General features: G+C 31.8%; 7 protein-coding genes and 1 non-coding gene across 8 annotated transcripts; 4 read left to right on the top strand and 4 right to left on the bottom strand.

The window, feature by feature from the left end:
• Nucleotides 1-193: 193 nt before the first annotated feature.
• Nucleotides 194-1,261, bottom strand: YRB2 (Yrb2p; the record flags this gene model as incomplete). Its single annotated transcript, XM_004179738.1, has 1 exon — nucleotides 194-1,261. One exon carries the CDS (start codon nucleotides 1,259-1,261, stop codon nucleotides 194-196), a length of 1,068 nt encoding a protein of 355 aa, XP_004179786.1.
• A 543-nt stretch (nucleotides 1,262-1,804) lies between these two features.
• On the bottom strand, nucleotides 1,805-2,269 carry ARC15 (Arc15p; the record flags this gene model as incomplete). The annotated part of the gene is made up of 1 exon (XM_004179737.1): nucleotides 1,805-2,269. One exon carries the CDS (start codon nucleotides 2,267-2,269, stop codon nucleotides 1,805-1,807), a length of 465 nt encoding a protein of 154 aa, XP_004179785.1.
• Nucleotides 2,270-2,718: 449 nt separating this feature from the next.
• On the bottom strand, nucleotides 2,719-5,355 carry TBLA0C04690 (bifunctional acetylglutamate kinase/N-acetyl-gamma-glutamyl-phosphate reductase; the record flags this gene model as incomplete). Its single annotated transcript, XM_004179736.1, has 1 exon — nucleotides 2,719-5,355. One exon carries the CDS (start codon nucleotides 5,353-5,355, stop codon nucleotides 2,719-2,721), a length of 2,637 nt encoding a protein of 878 aa, XP_004179784.1.
• Nucleotides 5,356-6,856: 1,501 nt separating this feature from the next.
• Nucleotides 6,857-7,972, top strand: SNP1 (U1 snRNP complex subunit SNP1; the record flags this gene model as incomplete). Its single annotated transcript, XM_004179735.1, has 1 exon — nucleotides 6,857-7,972. One exon carries the CDS (start codon nucleotides 6,857-6,859, stop codon nucleotides 7,970-7,972), a length of 1,116 nt encoding a protein of 371 aa, XP_004179783.1.
• A 136-nt stretch (nucleotides 7,973-8,108) lies between these two features.
• On the bottom strand, nucleotides 8,109-8,630 carry TBLA0C04670 (uncharacterized protein; the record flags this gene model as incomplete). The annotated part of the gene is made up of 1 exon (XM_004179734.1): nucleotides 8,109-8,630. One exon carries the CDS (start codon nucleotides 8,628-8,630, stop codon nucleotides 8,109-8,111), a length of 522 nt encoding a protein of 173 aa, XP_004179782.1.
• Nucleotides 8,631-10,922: 2,292 nt separating this feature from the next.
• Nucleotides 10,923-11,004, top strand: TBLA0Ctrna14S. The gene has a single exon. It is a non-coding gene; the product is annotated as a tRNA-Ser (tRNA).
• Nucleotides 11,005-11,556: 552 nt separating this feature from the next.
• On the top strand, nucleotides 11,557-13,323 carry ICL1 (isocitrate lyase 1; the record flags this gene model as incomplete). The annotated part of the gene is made up of 1 exon (XM_004179733.1): nucleotides 11,557-13,323. The coding sequence occupies one exon, from the start codon at nucleotides 11,557-11,559 to the stop codon at nucleotides 13,321-13,323; it is 1,767 nt and encodes a 588-aa protein (XP_004179781.1).
• A 1,366-nt stretch (nucleotides 13,324-14,689) lies between these two features.
• Nucleotides 14,690-18,511, top strand: TBLA0C04650 (uncharacterized protein; the record flags this gene model as incomplete). The annotated part of the gene is made up of 1 exon (XM_004179732.1): nucleotides 14,690-18,511. The coding sequence occupies one exon, from the start codon at nucleotides 14,690-14,692 to the stop codon at nucleotides 18,509-18,511; it is 3,822 nt and encodes a 1,273-aa protein (XP_004179780.1).
• Nucleotides 18,512-18,869: the final 358 nt, after the last annotated feature.

The following is an 18,869-nucleotide window of genomic DNA, read 5'->3' as shown; positions in this document are numbered from 1 at the left end:
TATTTCACGACTTATGCTTCCTTGGTCCTGTATTTTTTTTTTTCACTCTATGTATAATTACACTAGTGTATGCATATTTCGTATCATAATTAAAAACTAATTTTAATAGTTATATAAACCGTATTGGTTTAAATGCATTTGCTTAAATATTGTTTTTTTTTATATATAAAAAATTATTCGTTCTCAAGAGTATTTATAATTTTTCTTTAGATTCTTGAATTTTGTCATACAATTCTTCAGCAATTTCTTTTTTTCCTGTCTTCAAAGCATATTGCATTGGAGTCTTATTGTCTGTAAATGTAATTATTCTAATGAATTTTTCTCCTTGCAAAGAACCAGGAAATCCCTTCGATACGGACAATCCTTTAATCAAACTAATGTTTAGCAATACTTTTAGCAACGCACGCGATCTCATTATAATACGGTATTTTCCACTAGTTCTGTTTTTATTAATTCTTATATGGCCCACACCCCTTTCTTTCCATCCTTCTTTGACATCTTGTAATTGGTAAAGCTTGGCATTAGCTTGATATATCACTTCTTCCTCTTCTTCTCCCGATTTAACTTCTTGTTTTTTTAGCGAAACAATCGAGTTATCTTGAGATCCTGATACGGTTTCATCCGTATTATCTGCCTTTGAATTTGAAACTTCTGATTTCTTTTCTTCATCTAATGTACTTGATTTTTCTGTCTTGCTAGATATATTGTCTTTTGGTTCCTTTAATACGTCAAAACCTCCACCAAATGCGAATCCTGAACCAAAGCTAAATGATTTTTGGGCAAGCTCAGTACTAGTATCTTCAGATCCTATACTTGAAGCAGTATTTGATAAGTTAAACCCAGCACCAAATTTTGAGGTAGAACCAAAAACGTATTTTTGCTTTGTTTCAGAATCTTTATTGTCTGCATCTACTTTATTATTTTTTTGGATATCTTCTTTTTCATTTTTATCTCCAGCTTTATCATCTTTTTTAGTGATTTCTTTTTCAGTATCATCTTCTTTCTTTTCCTCTTTAGTGATAGTATCTTCTGAATGCTCTTCAGTAGATTTCTTAGAATTATCAGAAGCGCTTTTCTGTTCTTCTGAATTAATTGAGGCTTTCTTACCTAATTGTTGTTCATTGCCATTAGAATTTTCGACTTTAGTTTTTTTATGCACTGCTTCATTTCTGGTATTTCCAAGTTCATTACTTTCGATGCTAGTTTCATCACGGTTTCTCTTTAAAGATGCACTTTTTTCATCTGTATTATTGTCAATCATATTTACAAATTATTTATTTTTTATTTGGATGAGCAATTAATTGTCTGTAAAGGAAACAGTATGGTGTATATTGTTTTGGTAAGTTACGATGCCAAGGCTCAATATATAATTGATTAAAATTTTTTTTCAATAATATTGACTTAAAGACTTACTTTAATTTGCATTTCTTTTAACACAGTCGGTAATTTTTTTAGATTTTCAAATTCCGCTAATTTAATATAATTGTAACAAGAATTTTTATTTATAGATGGGCCAGAGAGTAAAAATAAGGGTTTGAATATGCAAAGTTTCAACAAGAGAATTGTGATTAATACTGAATTCTTAAAAAAAAAACTACGCTTCTCATAACATTCTTATACACTAATTAATATAAATTAGTAATCTATATAAATATATATATGTAAAGATGTATCAGTAAGTTCGAGATCAATAGTAGCATGAAATTATCATTAATGCAAACACGGTTGTCTTAATTGAAGGTAAAGTTATTAGATATCAGACATATCCAGTGTGACCCTATGAACCAAATCAGAAAGCCATTAACTAGACAGTTTTTCTATCATTTATATAATGTACAACTGGATTAATACCGGCAACTTGAGTCAATTTTTCAAACCAAGCTAATAGGACACCACCCTGTTTTTGGGTTTCCTTAACAGCCATACCCTTATATAGATATTTGATTAAAACATCTTGTTGTTTTGGAGACAATTGTTTGATAATATTGGTAATGTCAGATTGCTTGACTTGGGACAAAGCGGTCATGACAGCTAGAAAATATTGATATTTAACGTTTTCATCACCACTGTAAGGTGGATCACTAGTAGCTAGTTTTATAGCTGAAATGCTATCGCCACTACTTGCTAAGTTACGCAATTGATTGATAGTTGGTTCTATATCTTGTAAAGTGACATTGTTTGGGTATGGGGGTATTAGATCCTTTTCGGTCAATCTACCACTTTCTGGATCAAAGGCATCAATATCAATTCGTCTCCAATCTTGGTCCATTTTTTTTTTTGAAAAGTTTTATATTCTGTGTTACAATGTTAATACAGCTTGGTGTTACTACTTTTTTAATTTTTTTTTCTTTTAATAGGGGCATAATAGAGATTTATTTCACTTGTATTCCAAATTTCAAATTTCAAAATTAATGTATATGCTTCGGGATTTCCACCTAGCTTCCGTTCAAATTTCAATGAGGAAATCACCCTGAACGAAACTACAAAGGGGGCGTCAGAAATCCATAAAATGTAATAATATTTTCTTAAGACAGTATAAAAGGTAAATGAAAATAACTACAATAATATTTTAATAATGTTTTACGGAAATCTGTTAGGTACAATTATTTAAATATTACTAGAATGCTTTTATTAATTTTTATAATATGATGGTGTACATGTATTTTTATTTATTTATCTACAAACAGTTTAGTATATGCATAATTAATATTGGCCTTGTTATTTAGACACAATTTTTTCATCTGGAATACCATCATATTCACCGTAGCCCATAGCTAAATTCATATTTTGAACACATTGGGTTGCAGCACCCTTCAATAAATTATCAATTGTAGCAACAACAACTAAACGATCTTGTTCATCATTAACTTTAAAGCCACCAATAACAACACCGTGTGTTCCCATGATATCTCTTACTAATGGGATATCACTTTGAATATGAACTAATTTTTCTCCTTTATAGAAATCTTCATAAACTTTTTCTGCTTCTTCAGAAGTTAAGGATCCTTTCTTAATAGGCATCGATACAGTTAAAGTAATTCCTTGGAACCATTGACCAACATGTGGAGTGAATCCAACACGAGTACCTATTCTAGTAGATATTTCACGTTCATGAATATGGTTAGTTAAAGTGTAAGGGATTAAATTATTATTTAAAAACTTAGGGTCATTCTTTGGAGATGGTTTTGTACCAGCACCGGAATAACCAGAAACACCAAAGACAGTTGGTTCACTAGTTAAATATTCTTTTATTGGTGCAATTGCTAATTGAGAACCAGTAGCATAACACCCTGGGTTAGCAATCTTCTTTGCTTTGGCGATTTTTTCTCTATCATTTAATTCTGGTAAACCGTAAGCCCATTCAGTTTCTGGAACAAATCTGTGATCGGCAGATAAATCAATAATCTTAGAGTTACCGTTAACACTTTCAATAGCTTCAATGAATGGTTCAGAAACTTTATTTGGTAAGGCCATTATCCAAAAATCAACTTTACCTTCTTTCTCTAATGCTTTAATGTCTTCAATTTGTAAATTTTCATGGATAACCTCGGATTTAGTGTAATCTTCCACCTTTTGACCAGCTAATTGACGAGAAGAAACATGAGATAATTCTAAATATGGATGAGAGTTGATTAAATTGATTAAATTCTTGCCTGTATACCCTCTAGCGCCGATCAATGCAATTTTGGAGGTACTAGTTTTGGTGCCATTTGGTTTAGGAGAAGAAACTGTAGAATATGTTTTTTTGGATTGACCACTAACGAAGACATTGCTAGAGTTTGATGTATTATTTGAATGACCGGATAAAAAGGAAGCAGTAAACTCATTGATAATCTTTGAGATTGTATCTAAATCATTAATTCCGTACCAGAATAAAACTTTACCATTCTTTAAATAAGAACCTTGAGATTTAGCGAAATGCCATGCTATATTTTCATCTTTTTCATCTACAGTCCATTGTAAAGAGGGGAAATCACGATTAATAGATGTGAAAATGTTATCAGAAACGTTATTTAGCCAAGCAGTTTGTGAACATAGAAATTTATCTAATTTTGGAACAGGTTCGGCCTTTGTTACAATAGCTAACCCATCCATTGGTTCATCGGCATATGAAGTGAATTCAGTATTTCCTAATTTAGTCAAATAACTAGCTGCTGAAATTTTACCACTTGAAATGTCAGAGTCTCTTTGAAGAGCATCTCTTAATGCTTCAGTTGGAAATTCTTTCAAAGAAGTTCTCTTGGATAATTTATAACCTCTTCTGATCATAGTACCAGCACCAGAATCGGTAAATAATTCCTTTTGTAAATCATCAACATCAATAATTGCGACTGAAGATGAGCGTGGTAAATAATCTAGCAATTCTTTAATTTCTTTAATCTTTAATTTTGTACCGTATTTAACCCAACTTTGTTTCATTAAGTCTTCGTATTCTTCATCTAAATTGATCATAGAGACTTTATTACCTGTTTCACCATTAATGATACCACCTTTTTCATTTAAGTATACAATTTTTAATGGCTCAAAGACACGTGCTAATTCACCGGCAGCAACATCAGCATTAACATTTAGCATTTGACCAGAAGTAGTTTCTGCTAATGAAGTTAAAATTGGCAATGCACCAGCTTTAATAGATGCTTCAATTGGATCCTTAGATACGCTGCAGATATTACCAACCAAATTATATTTTTCTTTATCTAAATAATCAGCAGTGAAAACACCAGATGTAATTGGTCTTGCTCTAACACCTAATTTTTCCAAAGCAGTGACTAATTTCAAATTTTGTTCTAAGAAACATTGTCTAACAACAGCCATTGTCTTGTCATCAGTAATTCTAATACCATCGATGTAATCTGGTTCAACACCTTGAGATTCTAATTTTTCATTTACTTGTGGTCCAGTTCCGTGTAATACTATTGGGTATAATCCGACATGATACAAAAAGGCCAGGCAAGAGGCTAATTCTTGTAATTTATCACTAATGATAGCACCACCGACTTTAATAACAGCAAACTGTTGTTGAGAAACAGAGGTAAAATATTTTAGATATTGTTCGGCTTCACGTTTTGTCGTAATATTATTTAATAACTGAATGACTGTAGACCTTGTTCCCATAGACCCAATACCATTTGTTGAATATTGAACTTTTTGAGTATAATCGACTCTCTTTTTAGCAAAAGAAATTGCTTGAGCATTTGATGGTGAAACAGACGATGGAGTAGTGCTACCAGAAGAGGGAATTGAGTATGAGGAGGCGCTAGAACTAGAGGCTGTAGTGGAGAAGTTTGAACCCACTGAGGTTGAAGTTTTAGAAATGTTAATTTGTGGTAATTTTGAAGACCCAATCCTCTTCATTGAGGATAAAACAGGAGTGCTTGTCATTTTATTTTTATGTTATCTATAATTTATATGAAAATAATATTTGCAAATATTGTAATTGAATGAAATGATACCTTGTTGATTATTTTTTTTTTAGAATGTTTTCTTCTAAATTATGAAGTTTGCAAATCTGTTACAATTCTTGGTATCTTTTAAAATGTATAAGCGAGAAATGGATAAAACAGATATGATGCTAGAATATTTACAAAAATGTTGATGCTATATATGTGCAATTGCTTTGTCAAAAAATATAATATATTGTTATTTGTTTAAAAAAAATGATTATTGATAATAGCAAGGTTTTCAAATATTTGGTATAATTAATCTGTCATAATAATTTCTGTACCTTGTCACTGTCCCAATATTAAGGATCGTGTTATTTACTACAGTAATGAGTATACTTTGTTAGTGATTGTTTTCAACCTCTTGTTGTATTTGCTAATTTCAAAAAGAATAATTAATTGCTCATCGCAAAAATTGATTCATCAATCTCTCAAAACTGCGAAGAGCTCAAAAAGTTGAAACTTTCAATTTCAGTATCCGAACCGTTTAGGGAACGGAATAAAACGAGTTTTTTTTTTAAGTAAATTTGTCATTCAGTTCGGTTGCCTTAATAGGAAAACGGTGTAAGGTTTGACTCATAATTTGTTGAAATAGTTGACAAGAGTATTTAAAAATTATGAATCATAAAATTAATTATGGTTTTTTTTGAGGAATGAATGACTAACTCAACTGAATTGAGATATATATATTTATTTTTTTAATTGAGCATGGGTACTAACACTCATGATTAATTTGTGAGATGGTAAAATGAAAAATAAAAAAATAAAAAAGAAAATTATGAGATGGTTTAGAGATGTTAAAAACTAGGTCTTACCTAGTATGCTTTGTCATGTGAGTTCACATTGATTTTCGCCTTGGAAATGAATAATTTTGTAGAAAGAATAGTTGTTCTTGTATGAATTGTAGTTAGTAAAATGTTGTAAAATATGATATATTTTCCAGGATTTCCAAGAATTTGCAAGACACATAATTTGATTTCATTACAGCAAGCTTTAATTTTTTCAAATAAATATGTTTCATTGGCAATACTTCTTATGCCTATAATTAAGCTTCTGGGTGTTGTATCTGTTTTTTTTCTTTCTATTGCTAGTTTTTTATATAACAACAGCACTGGCGCCTAACTAGTTTGTCTTGATATTTATGCTTTGCATTCTTGAGTATATATATTTTTACTCTTAATTTCCTTTTAAATTTTTCATTACTTAACAACATGCTTTCTATTAATTTGTCGGACTTGGGATTATGCGATAGTTAAAATATAATAAAAATACATCTGAAAAATGTTTAAACAGTGATGATTTGAAAAAAAAAAATAAAAAAAACGCAAAGCATAAATCACAAAACACGAAACAGGCATTGCCGTTAAAGGAAATTATTGTCTATTTCAAATACCCAAACACCCTTGTGATTGATTATGTCATATTCCAAATTCCCCAATGATGTAGCAAAATTGTTTAAGCCTGGGCCACCATTACAATTTCAAAATAATACTTCATATTACAAGAGTAATAAAGTATTCCATGATTTAAAATTATCACCATTAGCAGATGTTTTAAAAATGACTAAAACCCAGGGGGAGCGTATGAGTGACAGTTCTATATTAGATGATTATTTACAAGAATTTCCTCAAGGTAGCGATAATAATCATTTGAAAAAAATTGATGAATTGAAAACCAAGACTATCAATCATTTTAATAAACTAGAATCATATTTATCAGAATGGAATCCTGATGAGGATCCTAATATCAAGGGCACAGATCCATATAAGACGATATTTGTGGGGAGACTACCGTATGATATCACTGAGATTGAATTACAGAAGATATTTTCCAAATTTGGTAAGATTGATAAGATTCGAATAGTTAAGGATAACCATCATCGTGATGAAAATACGGCAAAGATTCCAATGAATAAATCCAAAGGATACGCGTTTATTGTGTTTAATGATGCATCTTCTAGTAAAATGGCTACTAGAGAAATTGGAGTGCATCGCGGGTTATTAATTAATAATAGAATATGTATTGTAGATATTGAACGATCTAGAACATTCAAATATTTCAAACCAAGACGATTAGGTGGTGGGCTGGGTGGTAGAGGGTATAGTCAGAATAATAATTCGGATACTAATGTTAGTAGTGGCGCTACTTCTAGCGCCAGTAGTAGTGGGAAAAGTACAAATTCATACCCTATATCAAATACTCATATGACTTCTAAACGGTATCGAAGCTCGAGTAGTAGTAATACTCTGGCCAATGGTCCGCCCATGAGATCCCGGTATTCTAATCAACCTATGAATATGAGACCCAAGATGAATCCAGGATTTAATAATGCGATTCCCAACCGATACAATCATCAAAGTTCTATTTCCAGTTCTAGTAGCATAACTAGATACCAGCATCATCATACTAACAATAATAATGAGAATGTAGCTTCAAGTGATGGTTCTTCAATGAAACCTCAATCTTCAACTTCAACTTCCTATAGATCTAGAACAGCCCGTACTCAAAAGAAGGAAATGCCAGATTATTAGGCTTATGTGTATATATAGTTGTGCAAATATTTGTTTTTATATTTAAAAAATATAATTTAGTACATAAACATTAAAGAAATCGTAAATAAGCATAAATTCGTAAACTCATTAGAGGAAAGAAGGGAAATTGCAAAAATCAAATCAAAGTATTCTCAGGTTCCATAGCAATTTCAGCAATAGGAACCGTTTTATAATCTACATCTACCATTGCATTATAATGGTTGGCCGTTACTCTAATATCGATTTTGAATTTTTTATGATTTATTTTGGACTGTGAGACGTCACTATAGTTCCAAATCATATTTTCATTAGTCTTCTCTTTTGATTTATCTTTGAATTTCAAATCTGGAAGGTCCAATGAGTTTCTAATATCTTTCAACAAATGTTTTTCCACATGCTGATTCAAATGTCTTACGAATTTCTTGGAATTCGAATTGGCAGTATCTTTAATCTTTTCTGGATCATTATGAGATTCTGCCAATACAAAAGGTGGGTAATATTTCAATTGGCAATGGATATTATCGTATTCGTCATCTTCTGCCCCATTTTTCAAAAAAACATTGAAATCTTCCAAATCTTCAAAGACTTTCAAAGTTTCCCCTGATTTTGTGGTGATTGTACTGTAGGTCTTGGCCTTCTTCTTATCTTTCTTTGGCATGGTGTGAATATAAAGAAAGAGAGTTGTTTATGAGTATAATGTTAGTAATAATATGTCTTATTTATATATATATATATATCTTCGAGCTTGAGTATATATATATATATAGATATTTGAAAATTAGCTTTATTTGCTTGATTGACTGGATTATATCTATATAAAGAAAAAAGAATCAAGAAAAATAATTTTCGAAATAACACATTTATCAACTATTTATACTCTTAATCATTTTAAAAGCCTATTATCATTCTTAATCCTGCCCCTTTTCCCCAACACCCAGTTATTATCAAAATGCGGGGCAAACTATTATATCGGTCTAATTTCACCCACTATTAAAGATTTGCATATTACCCTACAATAATTTCTTAGGGGAATGTATCAGGTCCAAAATATCAGGCGTATTTCGTATTGTTTTACTTAGTTTATTACTGAGACTCAAAAGATGATTGGCGCTACCTAATCTGGCAGGCAAAAAAAAGTAAAACAACAACATAAAAATAGAAATGCTACAGCCGTACATCACGTGCCGTGCCTGTGGAGATTTTTTTTTCTTTTTGTAATTTCTGTCAAGAAAAAGAAATGAGGGGAAATTGAAAAAAGAAATTTAAAGCTGTGAGGGGCAAATAGGGATTCTCTATAATAATAATAATAAATCTAAAAGACTTTTATTATTAAAAGATTATCAAGAAATATGTTAAAGGAATATTAAAGGAAAATTTTTATTTTATGTTTAGATAGGGTTTGTGGGGACTGTAGGCAAGAACAAGACACCATTAGTCGTGTTCTAATACTTGAAACAGGTTTCCTCCAGTGCCAATTATCCATAGGCAAATAAGGGTAAATCATTACCAAGTTTGAATGTATCAACATGGTATAAACCTGTATATGTACTTATCGTTTGTCCCAAGTAAATTGTGAAGTCTTTTTGTGTACGAAAAACAATATAAAAGAAGAAAAGGTATTAGACAAAGAACAAGAGAAGGATTATCTCTAGAATATGCTAATATGAAATATAGTTATTTAAGAGATAGTATTTTTCAATATTTGGCGATTGTAACCTTTTCAGCTGATCAATTGTTATAGGACGTCTTCGAAGCTACTGATTAGCCGTATCCATCAATATGAAGGGTTGCCCATAGTTTATGAATAGAATTATTCAAATATTAATGAAGAAAGAAAAAATGTTTGGCGAAATTACGTTCAATTATCGTCATCACATGGCATTCGTCTGAATTATGGTTTATTTGATGGTATTCAGTATATGCTATTGAAAAAAGCATTATTATTGACTGAAACTTGCTCCACCCTGACTTTGTAATGACACATTTAAAAGCATGCATTTTTTTTTTTTGGCAAGCCTAAATACTTGCAAGATGAGTTTCTTCTTCCACACCAAGCAGCTGGTTACTGGGATGAAAGATTTCTTTGAAGAGAGAAATGATGAATTGTAAGATCTAAGAGCATATGCTCAAAATATGACAATCGAGACACTACAATCATAACTCATTGTGAACCATCACTGTTCAAGGTTCTGGTTACTTATAGCCCATCAAGAATTGAAGCAAAATTTTGCTATAAATGGACAGATCCTTTTAAATTTGTGAAACCAAAAGTTTCACAAATCAATGTTGTAGTGGTTGTAGAGTACTCTTGTTATTGTTACGTATAAAGAAGTTACTAGATAGTCAGTTGATGATATTTCCCCTCCTATCACCTTCCAATATATGACCAATCAGAAGGCCTAAATAAGAATCCTTGATTGACTGTTATACATTAACTGCTACAGAAATCGATTAAGGAACGAGATTTCCCCTATAAAAGGGATTTTCCATAGTGATGTATTGCTCTTATGTTGAGGAATATGTTACTAAGAGGATTTATTGGCGGTAATTGTGGGTAAAACTAGCTTTTATGATTTGTGGAGAATAGCATGAGTTGGAGTATTGTGTTAAGGAGTAGTTTATGAAGTGCAGATGCTGTACCGTTTATTTATATATATATATATATATATTCGTGTTCTGCAATCTTGCTACCAAGCTGGGATCCAAGAATTTGATTCATGCTAGCAGCATTTATATAAAATATATAAAAAGCAACTTTACAATTTACTGGGATTCAAGAGAGTTAGACATTGTTATACAGTGTTTAAGATGTAAAGACGATTACTTTATTTAGACATATATAGTAAATGATATAATCATATTCCAGCACAATTCACATTCTTTATCCCATTACGAATATTTGAAGTTTCGCCAGCGGGAAAAACCACTTATTCTCAAAAAAATCAAAATTGGCACTTTGGCCGAGTGGTTAAGGCGACAGACTTGAAATCTGTTGGGCTCTGCCCGCGCTGGTTCAAATCCTGCAGGTGTCGGTATATTCTTTTTTTTTTGCATCTTTCAAACTGGGAGATCACCTTGGACGATTCAGGGCCGAAGTACGGAAAGGGAAACACGCGTGGCGCATTTGTGTGATGCATTTTGGTCCATTCAGCCGCGAAATTCGTGGGACATCCCTAATGACAGATCTGTACGGAAGGCCCTTTTACTAAACGCATGACAACATATATACAAATTATAAAGCATCACACCTAAAGAAAAAAAGGGCCATTACTCTTTGCCATTTGACCGAAACATATAAGGAGGTTTATTGTAAGAAGTAAAAGAGTAGTCGTTTTGACATGACTATTGTTAAAGTATATTTCATCCGGTAAGGACTTTAAGATCAAGGTTATCTCCTTTCAACCGATGGTGAAATATAGATTTCAATCTCGATATCAATATATATATAAAGAGGTTGATGAATCTATTTGGCATCAATCTTTCTTGTCATATTTAATAGTAATAACTCTCTTTTTTTCTCTTTAGTAGATAAAAAAGAAATCAACAACAACAACTTATCAAACATTATCTTCCAAAAAAAAAAAATGCCTGTTGCTACGAATCAAACCAAACCAAAAGAATCTGTTACTTCACATGAAGATGTGATTGCCAAGATCAAACAAACAAATGCTGCTGCTGCTGCCTCCAAGACTGATACCTCTCTTAATGAATTTGAAAAATTACAAAACTCATTATTAGAAGAAAGTAAACGTATTGAAAAATGGTGGCAGGAACCAAGATGGAAGGGGATCCAACGTCCATATTCTGCCATGGATATTGCCAAAAAACGTGGTAATTTTCCTGAAACGATTAAATACCCATCATCTGTCATGTCAGAAAAATTATTCAAGACTCTTGAAAAACATTTCGAAGACAAGACTGTTTCAATGACATTTGGTGCTATGGATCCAGTACAAATCACTCAAATGGCCAAATATTTGGATACTATCTATGTTTCTGGTTGGCAATGTTCCTCTACAGCTTCTACTTCTAATGAACCTGGTCCTGATTTGGCTGATTACCCCATGGATACTGTCCCCAATAAAGTGGAACATTTATTTAAAGCCCAACAATTCCATAATCGTAGACAATATGAAGAAAGAAGTAATGCTACTAGTTTAGAAGAATTGGAAAAGATGGGTCCTGAGATCGATTATTTGACCCCTATTGTAGCTGATGCAGATGCTGGTCATGGTGGATTAACTGCAGTCTTTAAATTAACCAAAATGTTTATTGAAAGAGGTGCTGCTGGTATTCATATGGAAGATCAAACTAGTACTAATAAGAAGTGTGGTCACATGTCTGGTAGATGTGTTATCCCAGTACAAGAACATATCAATCGTTTGGTTACCATTAGAATGTGTTCTGATATCATGAATAGTTCATTGATCATTGTGGCAAGAACTGATTCGGAAGAAGCTACATTGTTAAGTTCTACTATTGACAAGAGAGATCATTATTTCATCATTGGTGCTACCAATGAAAAAATCTTGGAAGATGAAGGTACTTTTGTTGAATTTATGGATGAATGTATTGCTAACAAGGATGATTTACAAGCCAAAGAAACTTATTGGAATGATAAAGCCGGTTTGAAATTATTCAATGAAGCCTTTGCTGATGCTGTTGAGAAAGATGATAATATCAAAGATAAACAAAACATCATTGATGAATTCAATGCCAAAGTAGGGCCATATGATGGTAAATCAATTTATGAGATGCAAGCTATTTGTAAACAATTGATTGGTCACACGATTTTCTTTGATTGGGATATCTGCAGGGTCCGTGAAGGGTTATACCGTTACAAAGGTGGTACCAAATGTTCTATAATGAGAGCTCGTGAATTCTCCAAATACGCTGATTTAGTATGGATGGAAAGTAACTTGCCTGATTATGAACAAGCTCGTGAATTTGCCGAAGGGATCCACGATTTGAACCCTAACAAATGGATGGCATATAACTTATCCCCAAGTTTCAATTGGAATAAAGCCATGAGCATCGACGATCAAGAAACTTTCATCAAAAGACTCGGTTTATTGGGGTACAACTGGCAATTTATTACATTGGCAGGCTTACATACCACTGCTTTGGCCATTGACCAATTTTCCAAGAATTTCATCAAGCATGGTATGAAGAGTTATGCACAAGACATCCAACAACAGGAGATTGCCCAGGGCGTTGACATTGTCAAACATCAAAAATGGTCTGGGGCAGAGTATATCGACGGTATCTTGAGGCTTGCTCAAGGTGGTGTCAGCGCCACAGCAGCCATGGGCCAAGGTGTCACCGAGACTCAATTCCAAGCCGAGAGGTAGTGTTTTTTTAAGAACACGTTTCCACATCTCATCTCACTGCTGCGAGACTCAGTGATGAGATATACTAGCGAGATGCGAAATGCAAATAGCAAAGAGCAAAGAGCAAAGAGCAAATAGCAAATAGCAAATAGCAAATAGCAAATAGCAAAGAGCAAAGAGCAAAGAGCAAAGAGCAAAGAGCAAATAGCGAACAGTGAATAGTATGTAGCCTGTGTGTAGTCATTGTATTTAGCCTTCTAACACCCGTCGTGGCCAATCGCCAACTGTTACGTATCCTCTGGCAACTTGCTTTGTTCTTGCTTGGCCTGCTCTACTCTGCTATGTTTAGCTCACTGGCTGCCCCATTGGTCTTCTCACGCATGTTTTGTCTGCCAACTGATCCACTCTGTCCCGTCATCACAATTTGTGTCCCGCCGGGCAATTTTATGTCCCGCCGGAGAAGCCCGGGCCCTGTCTTTGCCTCTTCGGACAACTTCCTGGCCCGTCGTGTCCCAGATCCGGCCAATTCCAGGTGAAAAGTTTTCTGCCTGCGTAGGTTGTCTGTAACCAGTTTAATCATCCTCAAATTAAACCTAGCCCTGACCAATGCCGGGAGATTTTTTCTCTCTTGTTCGATGCCCAATTTTCCAGCACATCGCCATCGTCATCGTCATCTATCCAGGACATAGGACGTGTTGTGTAATCAAAATTTCTGATTATTTTGGTATATTAGATTATCTGAAACTTGATTAAGTTGTGTGTGATCGATTCGAACATTTCCTGTTGCTATTTATTTTCTTGTCATAACCTCTTTCTTGGACTCATCGTCATCATATCTGGCTCGATTCGACTCTTAGTTGGAATTTATTAAATTATTTCATTTTCGTTTGCAATTTTTTATTGTTATTTTTATTTTTTTTTTAGATTTTTTTAGATTTCGCAATTTACACACCAAGATTTTTTAGTTTTGTCGTATTTTGTTATTACTCTATCCTATCACTTTTCCATTTTTTCTCAGTAACTAATAGTATTCTATCGAATTTTTTGCGTGCATTTAATTTGTTTTCTAGATTTTCTTTTTTGCTTTTTTTTGAATTTTTCTTTTTTAATTTTGATTTTGTCCTAATCATTCGACTTTAATCTAGTTTGCCAAATTTGATTTACTATACATTCTTCGTCATTCTTTTTTTATTTTTTTTTTTTGATATTTTTTTTACTCCACGTTTAATCTAATCATCATCACAAAGTGAAAAAAAAAATATAACAATCACAATACTAATAGTAATAAAATAAAAAACAAACAAACAGATAAGAATACCCAACACATCGCACAGATATACCAAATACCGGGGCATCGAATACATTACAACATTTCGTAGATTGTGCTATGGGTATACTTCAGATGCCAACTCCTCTAAACCATAACAATCCAATGAACAATCCAATGAACAATCCAATGAATAACCCGATGACTAACCAGATGAGTAATAGCAGTACCAACACTTCATTGTCCCATTTACATGCCCATAATAATCAGAATTTTAAAATACATAAACCGTCCGGGAATGGGACCACTCATAAGATTAGAGAACAATTGAATTTCAAAGATGATAAGAAATGGAAACAGTTTAGTTCTAGAAGATTGGAATTGATAGACAAGTTTGGGTTATCGTATAGAAAGGCTAGTGAACAGGATGATAATATCAGACAGATTGCTACCATCTTAAGAACAGAATTTAATTATCCAATATCTTGTTCTGGAGAATTTGAAAAATTGGTCACTGCTGCAGTGCAATCAGTAAGAAGAAACAGAAAGAGGTCTAAAAAGAGATATATCAGTGGTGGTAATTCTTCCAATGGAGGTAGTAATAATGGTATGAATAGCAACAACAACAATGCAAATTTGTCTTCTTCATCTTCTACTACTTCACGTTTAAACCCAAATATTTTGAACGATTATACTTCGGATGAAGATTCCATATCAAGAGTTGCATCTCCATTATCCAACATCTTGAGTAGTAACGCTCCTACTTCTTCATCTTCTAACACAAATACAAACATAAATATTAAAAGAATCCATTCTCCTATTCCAATACCATTGGATAATAACAATAAAACTCTTTATAATTCCAGGTTGCAAAATCTTAACAACAACACTAGCAGCAGCAACAATAACTCATCATCAAATATAACTACTTCCACTGCAAATCCTCCATTATTAAGTCATAGAAATATTGATGACTCAACCAATAACTCATCCACTTCGTTTTTCCAACCTTCTATACCTGTCATCCAATCCCAACAGAAATACGATGATATTTTAAAGGCAATCATTTATGATATCGTTAATAATATTATTCCTTTATCCGAACAATCTTTGAACGATTCATCATCTTTGGCTCAAAATTTATCAAATGTTTCAAATCCAAATTCATTGACAAATAATAGTACATCTTTAAATGATCAAAACTTGACAGATTTTGCCCTATCAACAAATAATTATCAATTATTATCTATTGGTCTAAATAATAGTAATAATAATAATAACAACAACGGTAATAATAATAATGATTTACCGTCTTTGAAAAATAATAACCCTCAATTCTCCCATGATTCTAAAAATACTAACCTTAATTCGGGCGCACCTCCGAACGCCAACAATAACAACCAAATGGCAATTTCAAATGCTTCCGCGGCTAGTCCCACAACTTCTGCTAATGACTTGCCCTTTTTCTTGAGGGAAAAGATTTTAATAAATATTCAGAAATCAAGATCATGTATTGAATTGTCTACATCTCAAGGTTCTTTTGATTTGTATTCTAATCTACAATCATTGGGTGAATTCTCCATTAAATCTGCTATTAATTTTGTCATCGAAAGATTTTTCACAAATTTAAGCATTTCCATTAAAAATTTTATTTTAAATAAAATTTTTTCAGTGGAAAATTTATCTTTAATTTCCATTCAAATATTTAATCAATCTACAAAGAGAAATTTATTAAATTTCACAAATGTAAATGAATTAATTAATTTGAAGTTGTTTTATCTTCTAATTGGTGCACTTATTAAAGATTTTGGTTTCGATCCAATCATTTATCCATTAAATGAAATTATCTATCAATTCATTATTAAAAACTATCCATTTGTATTATCTTCTTCTTCTTCTTCTACATCAAATACCAATATGTTATCAAATAATGGATCTTCAAATAATAATTCATCAACTAATGCTTCTCACCATATTTTAAATAACACTTCACGTTCCACTATCTTATCTACTTTACCGATGAAACCACAATTGGCAAATCAAGAATTAAATAAAAAAATTATTATTAAATATAATAATCAAAATCAAACATTTAATTTCCCACTTTTAAGTAATGGTACACCTACAATCGATGAAATCTTATTCAATTGTAAATCATTATTCAAAATTAATAATACTTCTACTATAGATCCAAATGATAACAGTAACACCACTCCAGATTTATATTTGTTTCATAATAATAAATTGATTCATAAAAACTATGAATTATCTAATTTGTTTAATAGTTTTACAAAGGAGGATATCATTTTAGAATTGAAACAATTGAAAAATGATAACAATGATCCTAATTCACATTCCCATACTCAATCAAACTCAAGTTCAACTTCTCACCTGATTACTCAAAACAACACTACTACTTCAAATAATCAAATCATCAATACAATGCCCAAACTTTCTACTACTCTATTATTATTGGATAATAATCATAATAACAATCACAATTTACAAAATCCAAATAGTCTTCCAATTTCTCGTCCACATTCCAACTATAATTCAACGTTCAATAATTCTAATGCTAATAATAATAAAAATTTATCTCATCCAAGGGTCCCACCTCCATCAATGTCAGCACCTCCACCTTCTATTCCAATCCAACCTTTCTCTACTAACAATCTACAACAACAACAACAACAACAACAACAACAACAACAACAACAACAACAACAACAACAACAACAACAACAACAACAACAACAACAACAACAACAACAACAACAACAACAACAACAACAACAACAGCAACAACAGCAATCGAATTATCCTGGTTTATTTGATGCTAATAATACCAATAATTCTTCTCTCTTAAATTCTACAAGACCAAATACACCTGGGTTCATTCCTTCACGTTCAAACACTCCTGGATTACCTCATCCAATGAATGGAATTTCTCCTCCAATCTTTTCTACTTTATTACCAGATTCAAACACTCCTCCAATTTTAAACATTTCTAGATCAAATACTCCTTCATTTGCCACGTTATTGAATAATACAAATACTAATGTTAACAACACGTCTACAAGTATGACTTCAAAATTAAGTCAAATAAATAAACCAAAAATCAATAATATGTCATCTGTTCCTACTTCCATTTCAACTAACTCTAATAATACTGTGAAACAATCATCACTAGCAGCTATTACTACACCTGCCCCTCCTCGCACAATTACTCCTGCAATTACCACTACTTCTACTTCAAATACAACTACTCAAATATTAAACCCGACTATTGAACCATCACAACAAAATCAACCTAATAATGCAAATGAAACTACATCAAACATTATTGATAATAATAATGATAAATCACAAAAAAATAAAGAAACATGTGAAAAAAAGATCGAAAATTCTAATAATGAATCTAAAAAATCTGTTGATGGTTTAAAAATGTTAAGCACAATTTCTTCTTTAATTAATGAAGATGATAATGCAATCAATGATGAATCAAAGACATCAGAAAAAAAACCAGAAAATAATACCGACTCTGAACAAGTTAAAACGGAACCTAAAGGGATCCAATCGCTATTAACTTCTAACGCTGATCTACCTACAACTGCTCAATCTCACCAGCTAATATCTAGGCCAAACACTCCAATGATTTTAAATCCAGTACCAGCTAATTTTGCTACCAAATCTAACGAATTATCAAATTCTGATCAAACTACAACTGCGTCTACTACAACTCCAATAACAGAACCAAATACCCAAACTAAAGATACTAATGGAGATTCTAATACTAATGAAGCCAATGTAAATAATGATGTTAATTCAAAAATAGATACACCATCAATTAAAGATAACTCTTCATTAGAAAAGGATATTCCAAACCAAAATGAATATCAAACTTCATCCAAAGAGCAGCCAGTTTATCAACCTTTACTTTAAAAAAAATGAATTTATGAGATATCATAACAATCAAAGCAATTTGTAACAATTATTTTTCCTATTTTTTTGATGTATATGATTCAGGGACAATTATTCATAACATTCCATTATAGTTTATCATAACATTGCATATTTTATTATATTATGACACATTTTATAACATTAACTCGTATATTATTATTTTTTTTTCTTTATATTTTTCCTCTTTCAACTGTACTATAAGCATTTAAATATATAAATATATTTATATATTTATTAAACAAATTTATAAACGTTATATAATTCTAAAATAACTTGATTGACATTTAATAATTTTTAATGCATTTTTCTTATCATAAAAAATAAAAAAATATGATAT

This window comes from Henningerozyma blattae, chromosome 3, assembly GCF_000315915.1.
Source record: "Henningerozyma blattae CBS 6284 chromosome 3, complete genome".
Taxonomy (NCBI): Eukaryota; Fungi; Ascomycota; class Saccharomycetes; order Saccharomycetales; family Saccharomycetaceae; genus Henningerozyma; species Henningerozyma blattae.
This window is presented reverse-complemented; position numbering and strand designations above follow the sequence as displayed.